Source organism: Bombina bombina, chromosome 6 (genome assembly GCF_027579735.1).
Source record: "Bombina bombina isolate aBomBom1 chromosome 6, aBomBom1.pri, whole genome shotgun sequence".
NCBI lineage: Eukaryota > Metazoa > Chordata > Amphibia > Anura > Bombinatoridae > Bombina > Bombina bombina.
The window spans coordinates 1,105,535,144-1,105,551,795 of NC_069504.1; the positions used below are offsets into that span (position 1 = coordinate 1,105,535,144).

The following is a 16,652-nucleotide window of genomic DNA, read 5'->3' on the forward strand; positions in this document are numbered from 1 at the left end:
TCCCCGTAAAGACTTTCACCCAATGCATCTCCTCCACACGTGTCCTTCACTTCAGCAACTTTGTATGGACCAGCTCCACCCCATTTAAAAGACATACAAAAAAATCAGAGGCCCACACCCAAAGGAATTCTAGAACCCACCCATACACTATGCCACCCTACATCGCATGGACTTCCAATTAGGAAACCTTGCAAAATGCAAGAACTTCAGGAACCCTAGCTAACTTCCTTGCAACATCTATTCATTGCATCCACTAAAAATGATACCAAGTGTCACCCCTCAGCACAAGACCACCCATGGACACTCACAAGATGCCCCAAGGACTCCAACTACAGCAAGATAGTCCCAATCTCAAAGGACCCCTAAACAAGATAAGGTCCTTCCAATGCCCCACTAAAAAGCCCCCCTAACACAAGACCCCAGAGACTTTGACACAAGGGTTAACCCCCATCCAGAGCAAGACCCTTCCAGTATAAAGACCCTCAGCATGAGCAGCAGAAAAGGACATAGGATAAATGTTATTGCAAATATTCAGAGACATCACTAAAGGATGTGATATTAAAGGGACATTGTACACTAGATTTTTCGATTTTTCTTTGCATCAATGTTTTGTAGATAATCTGTATATATAGCCCATACAGTTTTAAAATGTAGTTTTGCTTATTTTTAAATAACATTGTACTGATGGTAACCATACTACAGTAGTTGTACTAAGCAGTTTAAAGGGTCATGAAACCCAAAACATTCTCTCATGATTCACACTTTCCAATGTACTTCTAGTATCTGATTTGCTTTATCTTGGTATCCTTTGCAGTTGCTGATAGGTGGCTGTACACATATGCCTCTTGCTATTGGCTTACTGATGTGATCAGCTAGCTCCCAGTACTGCATTGCTGATCCTTGAATAAAGGATACCAAGAGAAAAAAGCACATTGATAACTAAGCAAGCTGGACGGTTGATTCATATTATATGATCTGTTTGAATCATAAAATACATTGTTTGGGTTTTATGTTTTTTTAAAAGGACATAAAACTGAAAATGTAATTGTTCTGCTTCCATTGCTTTGAGGCTGAAATTCATAGGGGTTCGCACATTGTGCACGAGCGTGTTAGTGTCGCGGCGCACATATTCATCAACAGGCCGCAGCGACCGAGATAAGATGCTCTATAGATGTGCACGGACAAAACAATCATGCTAATTGTGAAAACAAAATGAGTTTTAAAGGGAAAGGCACTTAAACAATTATTCTGAATCTTGTCTGCAGCACATTTGCAATAAGTGTTTATTTCCTTCGTATATTTAAACAAATAACTTTATTGTCCTTGCAACAATCACTAACGCACACTCAGCGTACACTTGCCGAGTTCTACTTTTGTTTTATTGTCCCATGACTCCCATCCTTCCCTCAGCATCTTGCAATGCGCATGCACAATTGCACAGACCTCTCCCCTCGGCCGCTATCAACGCCACCCACTAATGCGCGAACACATAACCCATGTGTGTATTTTGCCTACGACTCAGGCTCGCTCCCGAGACCCACGGGCATGCGCCTTTCGCCGCATCCGGGCATTCCCTCATACAGGAGCGCGCCGGAGACTGGACCACAACTTTATTTTTCCTCCCCGCGAAGAAGCAAAGTGATATTCCTCCGCGCTGTACTGCGGTCAGAAAAGTAGTTCTTCTTACACAGCTCCAAAAACTCTTAGTCTCTGCGAAAACTAACTGGGAATAGACAACGGATATCGGTTGGGAGTAACGGAAGTCAACATTGGTGCCCGTTTTCGGTGGAGGGGCTTGGATTTAATGGGTTTTGTTAAGCGCAGAAGAGAGTGATGAGTCTTGTCCCCTCAGCGAAGAGCCAAGAACTTGCTGTGTGCACGGAGTTGTCCTCAGGCTTTTGACAGGATTTCATTCCTCACAGGATATTTACTCGCTACATTTATGTGACTTGTTTTGCTATTCTTTAGGGGAGTTGAGGCAGAACTACGTGGAGTAAACACTGGCAATTCTAATCTTCTCAGAGGCTGAAAAAAAACTTCACGTCGTCGCAGGGAATTAAATAAAGTGCAGCCCGGGTGCGGGGATGGAGCTGCAGAGCTTGCAGGAGGCCATCAAAGTGGAAATCCAATGTCACCAGGTAATAAACAAGGCGAGGAGAGTTGTAAGAAAAAAAAAAAAAGTGCGAGTGATGGAGAGAAACACACAACTTAACAAGGGGAGAGATGAATTGGGGGAGCGAGTGAGGAAAACGTACAGTGTGATATGATGGGGTTAATGTAAAGAACGAGTTGGTACTATTGCCCCCCCCCCTGCTACCCTGAGGGGCAGTTGGTGTTGGACTCCCAGCATGCATTGCACGACACACTGCAAAGTACTTTAGGAGTATTTTTTTACTTAATGTTTCAGTGCCACCTGCTCAACTCTTTTGTCTCCTCATCCAGCCCCCCTCCTCCCCCCCAGCTTATTCATCTTGTTTTCATTTCTTCTTCCTCTACAGCTATTTACCCACACACCTCTAATCAGCCACTTCACCATACTCCACTATGCCCCCTTACTCCAGCTACTGTACTTCCCAGTATTAGCCACATCACTATACTGCACATACTTGTACTTTATTATACTTTACATCACTATACTCTTACTTTGCCGAACTCTCTTCAGTACATCATCATCTTCTTTCATATCAATTAAATATTTAATTCTCATATTTGTTTCTTGTACCCAAACTTTACTATAGTTGTTTTTTTCACAACTATACTTTTCTTTTTTTCCATGTTTATTTATATTCCTGTTAACACCCATTCCATTCAATATATCTGTTTTATTTTTTTCCCTTCTTCTTGCAAAACACCCCTACTTCACCCTCCCCTACACACTACACTTTCTCTTTCCTCTCCTTCCATGTTTTGCATCATTTTCCCCACTTCACCCCCCTCTCCTTACTCTGCCTCCCTCCTCTCGTTTTTTTTTTTTCACTACCCCCACCTCATCTTTTTTTTTTTTTTTTTTCTCTCCCTCCTCACTCAGCCTCCCCCTTCTCTCTCTCTATCCCCCCTCTCTCCGCCCCCTCCCTCCCTTGTCTTTTGCTGGAGCAAGCAACAAGGATTTGGAAGTAATATTGCGGTGCTGCTGCGTGGAGATTAGGACGAGACCTGAATATTTATGAGCTGGCTTGGGGGATACTGCTTGCACACTCAATGTGTGTGTTTACTTGCCTCTTTGTTCCTCCCCATTTACATCAAACTTAAAACACTTTCTTGTGCGATATATTTCATTTTCTTTTGCCAAAAATAGTTATTTTTTAGAGTTAGAAGATTAATATCTCCTCTTAGAAACTAGTTGCACAGATGAAGCAAGATCCACAGGTAAAAAAAAAATAAAAAAATTCCCCCATAAGTTATTTTTTTTTTTTTCTTAGTTATAATGTAGTGCAGTTGAGTAGGCGTAATAAAACTTTATCATCTTGGGTCGTTGCAGTCAGCTGTAGATGTTCCCTTACTTAGGTGACAGAAGCTGTTTAAAAATGCCAGTTGTTTTTTTATGCTTTATCTTATTATAAGTATGTGCTGTAGTTATCACTAAATAGCACTACAGACTTACACACATATATATATATATATATATAATTGTGTGTGTGTATATATATATATAATGTATAGAAATGTTTATTTTTATTTTAGCTCCATACTTTTGAAAACACATACAAAAAGTAGACTGTTTATAGAAGAAATAAATGACAACCAGTTTATGCTTGCCTAAAAGAAACCTATCAACCTTGGGAAGGTGAAACACATTCATAAAATAACCATAAAAAGGCTGTTTTTTTTTTTTTCTACCTCTCAGGCATCCATTTTGAGTTAGTTGATGTGTTTTTAGTGACGTGTTAATCTGTACTCATTTGGGCTACTTTATATACTTCATGCAGAATTCATTTTATAAACTGAGCAATTGGTGCGTGCACTCCCATTTCCAGATTACTGCAGTAAGGTTTATAATTGATCATCTTTCTTGTGAGGAGTTTATTTCCCCACCTTCAAGATTTAACCACTTGGTTATCAGAGAGGACTGAAACTCATTACTAATAAATGTGAGCTGTTTGTGTCCCAGAAGTAAAAGTTAATAATCTGCTGTAGGAAAGCTTGCAGGATCATGTAGAGTGCAGGGCTGTGATTGTTAGCTTTCAGCACCATGGACAGATGCCATTCAAGCTTCCTTCATTATGCTGCTTTACTTTTCTCCTCTGGTAACCAAACCCCTTTTTTGCAAGCCTTGTCTTTGTACTGAATTTACAATACAATCACCCTTACACTGTATGACAAGCCCCCGGCTGTGTGCTATTTTAGCCTTCTGGCCAATCTGTAGCTTTTTTTCCTCCCTTCACTGAATCGATCGAGCTTCCTTCGGAATGCAGCTTTCAGCACTAAACTTGGAACAGCGCCTCTGCTTCTCTTCAGCCTTTTGTGCTTTGAAAACATCCACATGCTTGACAAAATATATTAATTTGAGGCTTTATATGTACTTTGTACTAAAGTTTGAGCGTCCTTTTGGCTGTTTTTAGTCATCTTTCTTAGCTCTCGTTTTAATGAGGGTTTGTGAGCTCTCGCTTTGGTAGTGGAAGCTTCCATTTTGTGAGGAAGGGGTGTTGGTTTCTTCCTAACATGGAGAAAAGTCTGCAGAGTTTGAGGGTGGGGGATGGGTCCCCATTCATGCTGAACATTACCATTTTGATTGCTTTGATGCCGTTTTTGAGGGGGAGGGGGATACAATATCTTACTCTACAGAGCACAAAGATGTTTAATCACTGTATAGAATCAAATCAAATACTTTTATTCAAGTAAGGTAATCTACCATTGTGTGATACACAAGGTTGTTCGTCTTATGGTTTAAGGCAAAAGAAAGTTGTCTGCATTTTTTTTTATTTTAAATACTGCAATAAAGTATTGTATTCTTGACCCTCCCTATGTGTCAATATCTTGAGCATTTACATAGAATGACAGTATTTAAAACATAATTGATTTAAAATGTACTTAATTCAAATAAGTACAATATATGTAAAATTATATGTACTTGGCAAATCTGCTGTATCTGAGCAAAATACACACATGCTATTTATTTAGCCATGTTTAGCCAACTTTATTAGAATGTGTTCCACGAAAAATATGTATTATTGGATTATGAAGTTGCTAAAACCAATCTGTTTACATGTACTTGCTACCTATAGTGGCAAAATCATGAAAACTAGGTACTTGAATCAATAATAGAAGAAAACAGTACTATACAAAATACTATTGTTTAAACCATATTGGTTTGAAATTCTTTTCTAGTGTTAAATATTTTTAATTTTTCAATTGATAGCCTTAAAATCAATCCATAAAGTGGGCTAATATAATTCTACATTACATAAAATGTAAATGGAAAAAAATATCTGCATATTTTTGGAGGAAAGACTAAATAACTTAGATGTGTTTACTCTCTATAATAGACTTGTACAGAGATACAGTATTACTATATAACCTAGAGTGTTGTCAAGGCAACTTTTTATTCCAATTAACTTAAAATAGAATTGTACCCAGCTTTACTTTGACATTACAGGAATGATGGTGTCACAATTTAAAGAAAAAAAAAAAATGTTAACATAATAGTGTTGTTAAATGGACATAAAATCACCTTTTAAATAGGGCAAGATGGCCTCTGTTTTTTATATTTTTAGTAGCTTTGTCAATATTACATTTTCCATCAGTGTTTGTATTAAAATCAAATCAGGACAACCTCTAGGCCTCTTGTTATGATTTTGGAGCATATGAAGATGCTGACTGGTGCACCCTAATGACCTTCATTGTATGTACTAAGATCTTCACTGGGGACATGCATAAAGATATACTCTCAGCAGTGAACATAGACGCTGATGGCATTGCTTTATTATGGCAAACTTGCTAAAATGTTATGCTGGGACCTATAGCCCCATTTAGGAAGGTGTCTTATGTAGTATGTATTTTTTAACTTGTAAGGAATAATTATCTTATAAAACGGTATTGTAATTCTATGACATAGAATTGTTGTTGGTTCAGAATGCGATAAGTGCTGATTACTGCACTGGGATACTCATACTGGAGGCATTGCAATATGTTTGCACTATTAATTGTGCAATATGAAAAATCTAATGGGTTGGACCTAAAGCACATTCAGAACAGAAATATTATTATACACTGGTTTTACATTTCGAGTAATCAAGAAAATTGAGGACCACCCATACGTTTTTATGAGGCAAAAAATGGTTGGTTGTTCAGATATAGGTGGGATAATAAAAAAAAGTTGAATATCAGAAGTAAAAATCTAGGAGCAGTACCATATTGGTCATGGATGAGTTAAGGCCTTATCTGGTGCATTTCTACAGCCTACACATTTTACTCACAGAAGGGCTTGAAATGCATTGTGCTGTTTGCAGTGCAAACTGTAATGACTTTGGGCTAGATTTATCAAAGCTGAGGCGTACAGGGGCACGTATATGCGCCCCGGTACGCCTTAGCTCGCCTGTGGCGTGGCGAAATTACCCGCAGGCAATCACTATTGCACACTTTTGCGCTCACGTGCAATCCCGCCCCCTGTCCGCGCACAGCCAATCACGCTCGGGCAGGAGCTGTCAATCTCCTCGGTCGGACTCGACCGCAGAGATTGAATTTCGCCACCTTAGAGGTGGCGAAAAGGTTAAGGAAGCGGCGGTCTGGTGACCGCTGCTTGATAAATTACGGCGAGCAAGTTCTTGTGAGAACTTGCAGCCGTAGGGCTTTGGTAAATCGAGCCCTATATTGTGTTTCACATAATCCCCCCTTTTTTTTTTTTTTTCCCCCCAGCAACTAATCATTTAAAGGGACAGTGTACTGTAAAAGTGGTTTCCCGTTTAAAGGGATATGAAATCCAAACATGTTCTTTTTGTGATTCAGACAGAGAATACCATTTTAAAAAAGTTTCAAATTTACATCTATTATCAAATTTGCCTTGTTCCCATAATACTCTGTTTTAAAGAGATACCTAGGTAGGCAGCTGGAGCACTAGATGGCAGTAACTAGTGCTCTTGCAAATAGAAAACATTGTTGCAAAACTGCTGCCATATAGTGCTTCAGAAATGGGCTTTTCAACAAAAGATACCAAGAGAAGGAAGAAAAAAGGATAATATAAGTAAATTTATGTGTTTTTTTTTAATAACATGCTCTGAATAATGAAAAAAACCATTTTGGATTTCATATTCCTTTAGTGTGTTTCCAATTACTTATACCAGCTGCATAATATAAAATGTATGAAAAGAAATAGAATCCTTTAGGTCAGTGCTTGACAAATATGTTAAAAAATTAGGAGCCAGGAAGAATATTTAGGAGCCAGGCAGTTGGATTTGTATATAGATATATGGAGAATAACCCAAAAAGTTAGAAGCAAGGGGTAAAATTCTAGGAGCCAGTGGCTCCCAGGCTCCTGGGTTTGTCGAGCCCTGCTTTAGGTTTATTTCTGTAAATTAAATGACTGGTTTTGCTCTTTGAAGCCACATCCCATTAAATGGGTTGAGTTTGCAGGGCGATCAGACAATTTGTTATCACTTTGTGTACACACAAAAGCTTCCTTATGTTATCTGTCTGTATGCCAAAGGCCAGTACTTAGAGAGAACAATTAAAAAATGAACATTTTAGCTTCTCTTCCACCTCCCACTGGGATTGTTATTTCTTCTGATGGCTGTGTTTACATAGTGTGCTATAAAAAGTACTTAATTATTAAAATTTTCAATATAGGTGGGGATACCACTGGCAAAAGCAGCTATTTTAAATGACAAAACAAAGGTAAATAAACTATTTGTGAAATGTAACCCAGTAGTTAAAATGGTTCATTGGGAACACATTTAAAGAGGATAACATTTTACAGGACACTGTCCCTTTTAAAGACAGGGTGGCTGAGGATGTCATTCTTAACCTGTTGTATAATTCAGTTTAGTTAGTTATTAACCAAATGTACTAAATAAGTACATGCTTTACTGTTTTAAGGATTCATTTTAATGGGATTTTTGCAAATGAAACTACATAACCCAGAAGCTGCAGCATTTCAAGTTCAGAATAGTTTTAAAATCAGTAAAACCATTTCCATGTTGTGTTTGTGTGTTTTTTTTTGTTTTTGTGTTTTTTTCTTCCCATCAATCATTGCCTGTCAGAGTACCAGATTTCTTGCATTTTTTTTTGTTCAGTAGCTATACTCACTTATATAATGGGCATCAGGTCAACCCTAAATCAGGAGTTGGGTTTTGACTGTAGGCAGTCATAAATAGTGAGGCAACAGCCATGTAATTCTGTTGAGAAAGGGAATAATTTAATGCAGCATTTATGTAAAATAATCCACAATGTTAGGATCCAAACTAGAATATTAGATGCAAAGGCTTTCAGACAAGATTTTCAAACCCTTCCTTAAAGGGACATTAAACACTAAATAAATGCTAGATAGAATGATGCATTCAAAGAAAAGATTAGTCTGAGAATAACATGTAGATAGATTTTTTTTTTTTTTTAAGTTTAGTCCAGGTGGGAAAGGGTTAAACAGCTAAAATTGTCTACATCAGAACTAAGTTCTGATGTAAACAAATTAAAATTGATTGTGTGATTTCAATGATGGGATTGGGTCGGGAGGGGGGGGGGTGGTGGTGCCTGTGACGCTAGGCACACTCTCCAGACCGCAATCCCATTTACCAAACTGCTATGGCTTCAGGACAGCCAAACAGCTAGGACGTCCCATGCTGTCCTAACGGTGTTAATGTCCAGCACAGTTAGGACGACATGGAACGTCTTAACGGAGGAAAAGAGTTAAATGGTGACAAAATAAGTGTAAAGTTTTAGTGTCTATAAAACAATGTTAGCTGCTATGTTGTAACAGTGTTCTGCACTTCCATCTCTAACAGGAACTGAAAAGCTCACAATTTCAGAATGAAATTACAGGAAAAGGGGAGAAAATAAATAAAGTATATTGCACAGTTTTTATATATACAGTTTATCATTTTATATTACTATCTCAAAGTGTTTAATGTCCATTTTAAATATTGCTGTATAATCCTACAAACTCACTTGACATTTCCTGTTATAAACCTATCTTATGTTTATGCATTGTTTTTAAGGTATGTTAAAAGGATGGTAAGGACAAAATTAAACTTTCATGTTTTAGATACAGCATGCAAAAAAACTGTACAATTTACTTTTCAAATTTGTATCATGTCTTTAGGACTCTATGGTAGCAGTGTTTGTAATGTATAACATTGCTACAAATTCTGTTACAAATGTTAAGTTGAAGTGCAGGTCAAGGGTTAACAGGTTTATATAAAATTGAGGTAGATTTACTTTTTGGACCCATGGAAAGAGTTGCGATATAACACATAGAATAAACCAAAAAGTTTGGAGCAATGACTTCATATATCAGTTTATAGGAAATGGGTTTTCCCCCATAATTTTGCATTTTGTTTTATTGTCTCTGCAATACACATGTAGCATGTTTGTTATATCTGTTTCACAAATGTACAGTAGACGTTTTTATATATATATATTGTAGAAATGGCACCAATAGACTTTCTTGTCACTAGGTTGCCACAAACCTTCAATTTGGAAAAAAACCCAAAGCGCAATAAAACAAGGTACACCTGTTTTGTGTGTATGTATCTATCGATATAGAGATATATCGATTATAGAGATAGATTTTTAACAAATGTCTCAAACTCTAAAAATAGAGGGATGGCCAAAATGTTCTGGCTCCTAAATCTTATGAACTTTCTCTTAGATTTTTAAAAATTTGTTAAGCTCTGACCAGACCAGTGTAGCTGAAGGCTCAGCGGTCACAATGCACCCCCTCAATGCATTTTTTTTGTGGCCCTTCCCCACAACTAAATACTGATGTTTTTAATTACATAGACACCCCAATGCACTTTGATTTTAAAAATGTCAATCTTCAAGAAACATTGTTATTTTTGGAGAAAAAAATGTTAGGACAGAAATAAGCAAAGAATTGTGAGAGATCCTGTGTTTCTGTGTCTATACAATAACACATCACTGCATCATGTTGCCTTCCAGATATCTACTCTTGTGAGAGTACTGATGGATATCTTGTTGAAATATTGCTCTTTTATAGCATGTGTGTGTGTGTGTACTGTATATGTATATATGTTTTTTTAAGGGACATAGAAGTGCAAAAAAGAAAATGCTATAATTTGTTAATTTATTATTACACTAGTGTTTGCATATAATTATGTGTTTAACTCCTACAAATTGATTTAAACACATACACCTAGATTACGAGTTATGCGCGCTATAGGGAAATTAACGAACGCAACAAAAGTTGCGTTATTTAACCTTCTATAGCGCAGCCATTACAAGTTTTGCAACAGCCGGCTTGTGCATGCGATATGGTGGTTTTAAGCTCCATACCACACACAATTCAAGTGCTGTTTTGACGTGCTCGTGCACACTTTCCCCATAGACATAAATTGGGAGAGCGGATCAGAAAAAAGTCTAACGCCTGCGATCGCGGGAAGAAAAGCTCTGTAACGCAGCCCCATTGATGTCTATGGGGGAAAAAAAAATAACGTTTAAACTAGGGATGCACCGATACCATATTTTTAAGACTGAGTACCGGTACTATTTTTCAAGTACTCGCCGATACCAATTACTGATACTTTACTCCCTCGCTATAGCTGTCTCTCTCTCTTTTCCCCCCTATAGCTGTCTCTCTTCCCTCCCCCCAAATCAATCTCTCTCTATCTCTCTATCTCTCTATCTCTCTATCTCCCCTTCCCTCCTCTCATCATGTGCAGGCTGGCTTACTTGGAATTGTAGTGAACACAGATACCATTCAGCTTCTTGCAATCACAGACATTGGGGGTACCTCACACCCTACACATAAAGACATATTGATATTCTTCATACGACCTTACACACAGACATCAGGACACAAAAAATATCTAATAGAAAGACTGCAGGAATGCAGCACGTCTCTCTCTAATACCCAGACATTCTTTTGCAGTTTTGTCCCATTTAGATTTTCATGGGCACAGTCTAGACCTCATATCTATTTGGAACCTACCAATAACCCAGCATTTAACAGTGTTGCAGAAGGGGTTAAATTCACTGTGCTGAGCCTTTTATAAGTACTTGTCAAGTACTAATCAGATTCAGTAACTTATTTATTAGAACTTTTGGTCACACTGTTAGCTGACAAAATAAGCTATGGGGAAACTAATAAATGGAGTAAAAGTTTATCAGCTTATTAAATATACAAAGCTAAAATTATTTGTAGTTTTACTACTTCATTAAAATGAAGAGTCAAATAAAAACTTTTGCCTTACACTTCCTATAAAAATGAATGATGGTGTCACATGTTTTAAATCACAGCCTTACTTTTAATGTACTCTGTAGAGTAGTGAAAGAAACGATAAAATCACATCAATGCTAAATCACCTCACGATAATACCATACCTCCCACCTCAGCCAAGACAGGTGGACTCCACCCCCTTTGCCTTCTGGTGCGGGTGTTTGAACTGTTTTCTAGGAGACGTGAGAACTTCAGATCTGTCCCGCTGCTATCTCAGTGCTCCGGGCAACCGCGCTGGAGCTGATGTGCACCAGGGAGTTTACGAACTAGTGCAATCACAGCACCCTACATTGCAAGGAGCGCAAGGGAGCAGTGTGCTGGAAGTGCTCTAAGGGCAGAAGCTCCCTCTCGTCGCGTCCCTCCTTACCTCCCTCATAGCCTCTCTCCCAGCGCTGTAACAATGCAGAGTAGGCACCTGCCATTTTGGGCAGGTGCCTACTCTGCATTACAGTATCGGAGCATTTTGCACAAGTACTCATGCAAATGCTCAGTATTGATACTGATACTAGTATCGGTGCATCCCTAGTTTCAACCTAACACCCTAACATAAACCCCACGTCTAAACACCCCTAATCTGCCCCCCACCGACATCTCCAGCACCTACATAATGTTATTAACCCCTAATCTGCAGTTCCCGATATCACCGCCACTATATTAGTTATTAAAGGGACAGTATACACTCATTTTCATATAACTGCATGTAATAGACACTACTATAAAGAATAAGATGCACAGATACCGATATAAAAATCCAGTATAAAATGGTTTAAAAACGTACTTAGAAGCTTTCAGTTTAGCTCTGTTGAAAAGGCAGTTGGAAAGCCCACTGCAAGTGGGAAATAAAACTCCCCCCCTCCCCCTTCTTTTGCATATGAAAAGACCCTTTACACAAACAGGAGCAAGCTGGAGAAGGTAGCTGACGGTATTCAAATAAAACTTTGGGGCTTGGTTAGGAGTCTGAAAATCAGAGCAATGTTATTTAAAAATAAGCAAAATTATACATTTTTAAAAAAAACTAAACTTTATGGGCTTTATAAATAGATCTACAAAACATTTATGCAAAGAAAAAATGAGTGTATAATGGCCCTTTAACCCCTATGCCCCTGCACCCAAACATCGCTCACACTATAATAAATCTGTTAACCCCTAAACCTCTGGCCTCCCACATCACTACCCCTAAACCGAACCCTAACGTAACCCTAAACCTAACCTTAACCCAACTTTAACACCCCCTAACGTTAGCATAATTAAAATATAGCTAAATTAAACTTACAATTATTAACTAAATAATTCCTATTTAAAACTAAATACATACTTGCCTGTGAAATAAAACCTAAGTTAGCTACAATATAACACTTATATTGTAGCTAGCTTAGGTTTATTTCACAGGTAAGTTTGTATTTAATTTAATTAGGTAGACTAGTTAGTAAATGGTTATTAACTATTTACTAACTACCTAGTTAAAATAAATACAAACTTACCTGTCAAATAAAACATAAGCTTCCTTACACTAAAACCTAACATTACAAAAAATAAAAAACCTACTATTACAAAAAATAACAAACGAAATTATCCAAAGCAATAAAAATTATTCCTATTCTAATACCCTTAAAAAAAATAAAAAAATAAATAAAAAAAACCCTAATCTATGATAAACTACCAAGGGCCCTTAAAAGGGCCTTTTGTAGGGCATTGCCCTAAAGTTAACGGCTCTTTTGCTACAAAACAAACACCCCCTAACCGTATACAAAATCCCACCCCCAAAACCCACAAAATAACAATAAAGTAAAACCTAATCTATGCATTGCCCTGAAAAGGGCATTTGTATGGGCATTTCCCTTAAAAGGTCATTTAGCTCTTTTGCAGCCCAAGCACTAATCTAAAAATAAAAACCCACCCCAAAACGAAAAAAATACATTACACAAAATAATAAACAAATTATCAAAAATAAACCTAAGATGCCTTACACTAAAACCTACCATTACAAAAAATAACAAACAAAATTATCCAAAGCAATAAAAATTATTCCTATTCTAATACCCTTAAAAAACAAACAAAACCCCCCCAAAAAAATAAAAAAACGAATCTAGAATAGACTACCATTAGCCCTTTAAAAGGGTCTTTTGTAGGGCATTGCCTTAAGTTAAACAGCTCTTTTACCTGAAATGTTTTTTTACAAAGACCCACTAACATTACCAACTCCCAAACCCACAAAATAATAAAAAAAAAACTATCTAAAAAAAACAAATCTACCCATTGCCCTGAAAGGGCATTTTTATGCGCATTGTCCTTAAAAGGGCGTTTAGCTCTTTTGCTGCCCAAATCCTAATCTTAAAAAAAAAAAAAAAAAAAACACCCCAAAAAAACATTAAAAAACCTAACCCCTGACGATCCACTTACAGTTTTTGAAGTCCTGCTTGAACGATCTTCATCCAGACGGCCTCTTCTATCTTAATCCAGGCAGCAAAGTCCTTATCCAGACGGCATCTTCTATCTTGATCCAGGTGGCGCAGAGCGGGTCCATCCTGAAGACACCCGGCGCGGAGCATCTTCTTCATATGGTCGCCGCCGTACACTGAATGTTCAATGCAAGGGAGCCGTTTCAAAATGGCGTCCCTTGCATTCCTATAGGCTGAAAAATTTGAATCAGTCAATAGGAATTAGAGCTGCTAAAATCCTATTGGCTGTTCAAATCAGGATTTTTTTAAGGTGTAGTTTTATTTAATTGGTAGTTAGTTTAATTTTAGTTTAATAATTATATTAGTTTAATTGTTTAAACATAGTTCTTTTAATTTGACAGCTAAGTTTTAATTTAAGCTAGGGAAATTGTATTTTTAATATAAAGTTAGAGGGGGTTAGGTTTAGGGGTTACTCGTTTAATTAAATTTATTGCAATGTGGGGGGCTTTCGGTTTAGGGGTTAATAGTTTACTTTAGTATATTTCGTTGTGGGGGCTTGCGGTTTAGGGGTTAATAGGTTTATTATAGTGGCGGCGGTGTAGGGCTTTATAACTTTAGTACAGTGGGGGCGATGTGGGCGAACGGCAGATTAGGGGTTAATAATATTTAAATAGTGTTTGTGATGTGGTAGGGCGGCAGTTTAGGGGTTAATAACTTTATTATAGTGGTGACGATGTCGGGGAGCGTCGGAATAGAGTTAATAATTATTTTTAGTGGCGGTGATGTTGGGAGCTGCAGATTAGGGGTTAATAACTTTTAATACAGTTTTTGCGATGCTGGAGGGCCTCGGTTTAGGGGTTAATAGGTAGTTTATGGGTTTAGTGTACTTTGTAACACTTTAGTTATAAGTTTTATGTTAGTTTTGTAGCATAAAACTCATAACTACTGCTTTTAGATTGCGGTACGAATCTTGTCAGTATAGGCTGGAACGCAAGCTTTTTAGCCTCACCGCAAAACTCGTAATGGCAGCACTATGGCAGTCACATGAAAAAAACGTGTGCGGGACTGACGTTGCAGTACAGACTAAAAGGCATGCGGTACAGCTATACCGACAAGACTTGTAATGGCTATGGTGCTGTTTTAACGCTGAAATGGCCATTTTTTCAGCGCTAAAACCCAAACGCACAACTCGTAGTCTAGCTGATTGTTAGTCACCTCCAGAGTAACAATTCTCTATTTGGGACCTAGATGAACACATCTGGTGAGCCAATGACAAGAGGCTTATGTTTGTAGCCCCCAATCGCCACCTAGTTCCTAGTAGTGTAGGATATGTACATATTCTTTTTCAGCAAAGGATACCAAGTAAATTTAAATATAGAAGTGTCTAAAAATTGTATGCTCTATCTGAATAATGTAAATTGGAAACTCCTGCAGTTTACCCATAAAAACTAAAGATCAGCAACTGAACATTTGAAAATGTTTTGCTTGTTAAAGAAATAGTATAAAATAGCTGTGTGTGCAGAACTGTTACTTAAAGGGACATGAAACCCAACATTTTTCTCTTTTAATTCAGAGAGCATGCAATTTTAAACTGTCTAATTTACTTATACTATAAAATGTTGGTATCTTTTGTTGAGAAGCAGGGATGTAATCTCATGACAGTTACATAGGCACCCCAATTTTGCAAGAGCACTAGATGGCCTCACTATTTCATGCTGTGTAGTGCTCTAGACACCTACCTAGGTATCTCTTTAACAAAGAATACCATAGGAACTAAGCAAATTTGATAATAGAAGTAAACTTGAAAAAAAAATGCATGCTCTGTCTGAATCCCGAAACAAAATTTTTGTTTTAAGTATCTAACCTTATTGGCTGATGGGGGAGTACACTTTTACAGGTATGGCCAAAAATATATATATATATATATATATATATATATATATATATATATATATATATATATATATATATATATATATATATATATATATATATATATATATATATATATATATATAATTTTTTTTGGTTATTTTGAAGTTTTTTTAAATAGGGCAAATATAGTATGGGTAAAGGGGGATTTCATGGGCTAATGGGGATTAATCCGTGGAAAAAACATCTGAAACTTTGAGACCAGCTAGATTTTTCTAGGAGTCAAAAAATAGACCTAGATAACAAATGCAGCATTTAACAAAAAAGTCCAGTATTCTGGACTTTAGGGTGTGTGTCTCTTGACAGACAAGTGAGTGTCAGACTTTCTATGTGCTTTCTTTCTGACACACACACACACACACACACACACACACACACACACCTAGGAGCAGCCTCTTATCTCAATTCGGAGATGTTTTGCAAGGAGGAATGGTCCAAAATATCTTCATCCAGAATCCAGACACTCACTACAGGCTATAGGAAGCGTCTAGAGGCTGTTATTTCTGCTAAATATTGATGCAATATTTCTGTTGGGGTGCCCAAATTTATGCACCTGTATAATTTCGTTTTGATGCATATTGCACATTTTCTGTTAATCCAATAAACCTCATTTCACTATTGAAATATTACTGTGTCCTTCAGTTATTTGATAGATCAAAAAGAAATTGATGATCCAAACACCCAATTATTTATAAATAAAATCATGGAAATTGTCAGGGGTGCCTAAACTTTTTTGCATGCAACTGTGTAGCAGTGGGTTATGTATTCATCATTTTAGAAGGAGTTTACCTATTTATTTATTTTTTATCTTAATTTGTGCAGTGTTTACTTCCTGCCACAGCCCTACAAGGATGCTGGGGTCTCTACAGGAAGGCTTATCTAGCTTGATGTCATAAATCTTCTACAATAACTTGAGCTGGTTTAATATTCAGATAATG

The 16,652-nt window shown here is 37.3% G+C and overlaps 1 protein-coding gene across 1 annotated transcript in view; it reads left to right on the top strand.

Annotated features, from left to right (window-relative positions):
- The first annotated feature begins 1,866 nt into the window (after positions 1–1,866).
- Positions 1,867–16,652, top strand: part of PHF21B (PHD finger protein 21B) — a 292,696-nt gene continuing 277,910 nt past the window's right edge. The window contains exon 1 of the mRNA XM_053719698.1: positions 1,867–2,138. Within this exon, the coding sequence (XP_053575673.1) occupies positions 2,085–2,138 (54 nt within the window). The 5' untranslated portion in view covers positions 1,867–2,084. The remainder of the gene's footprint in view (positions 2,139–16,652) is intronic.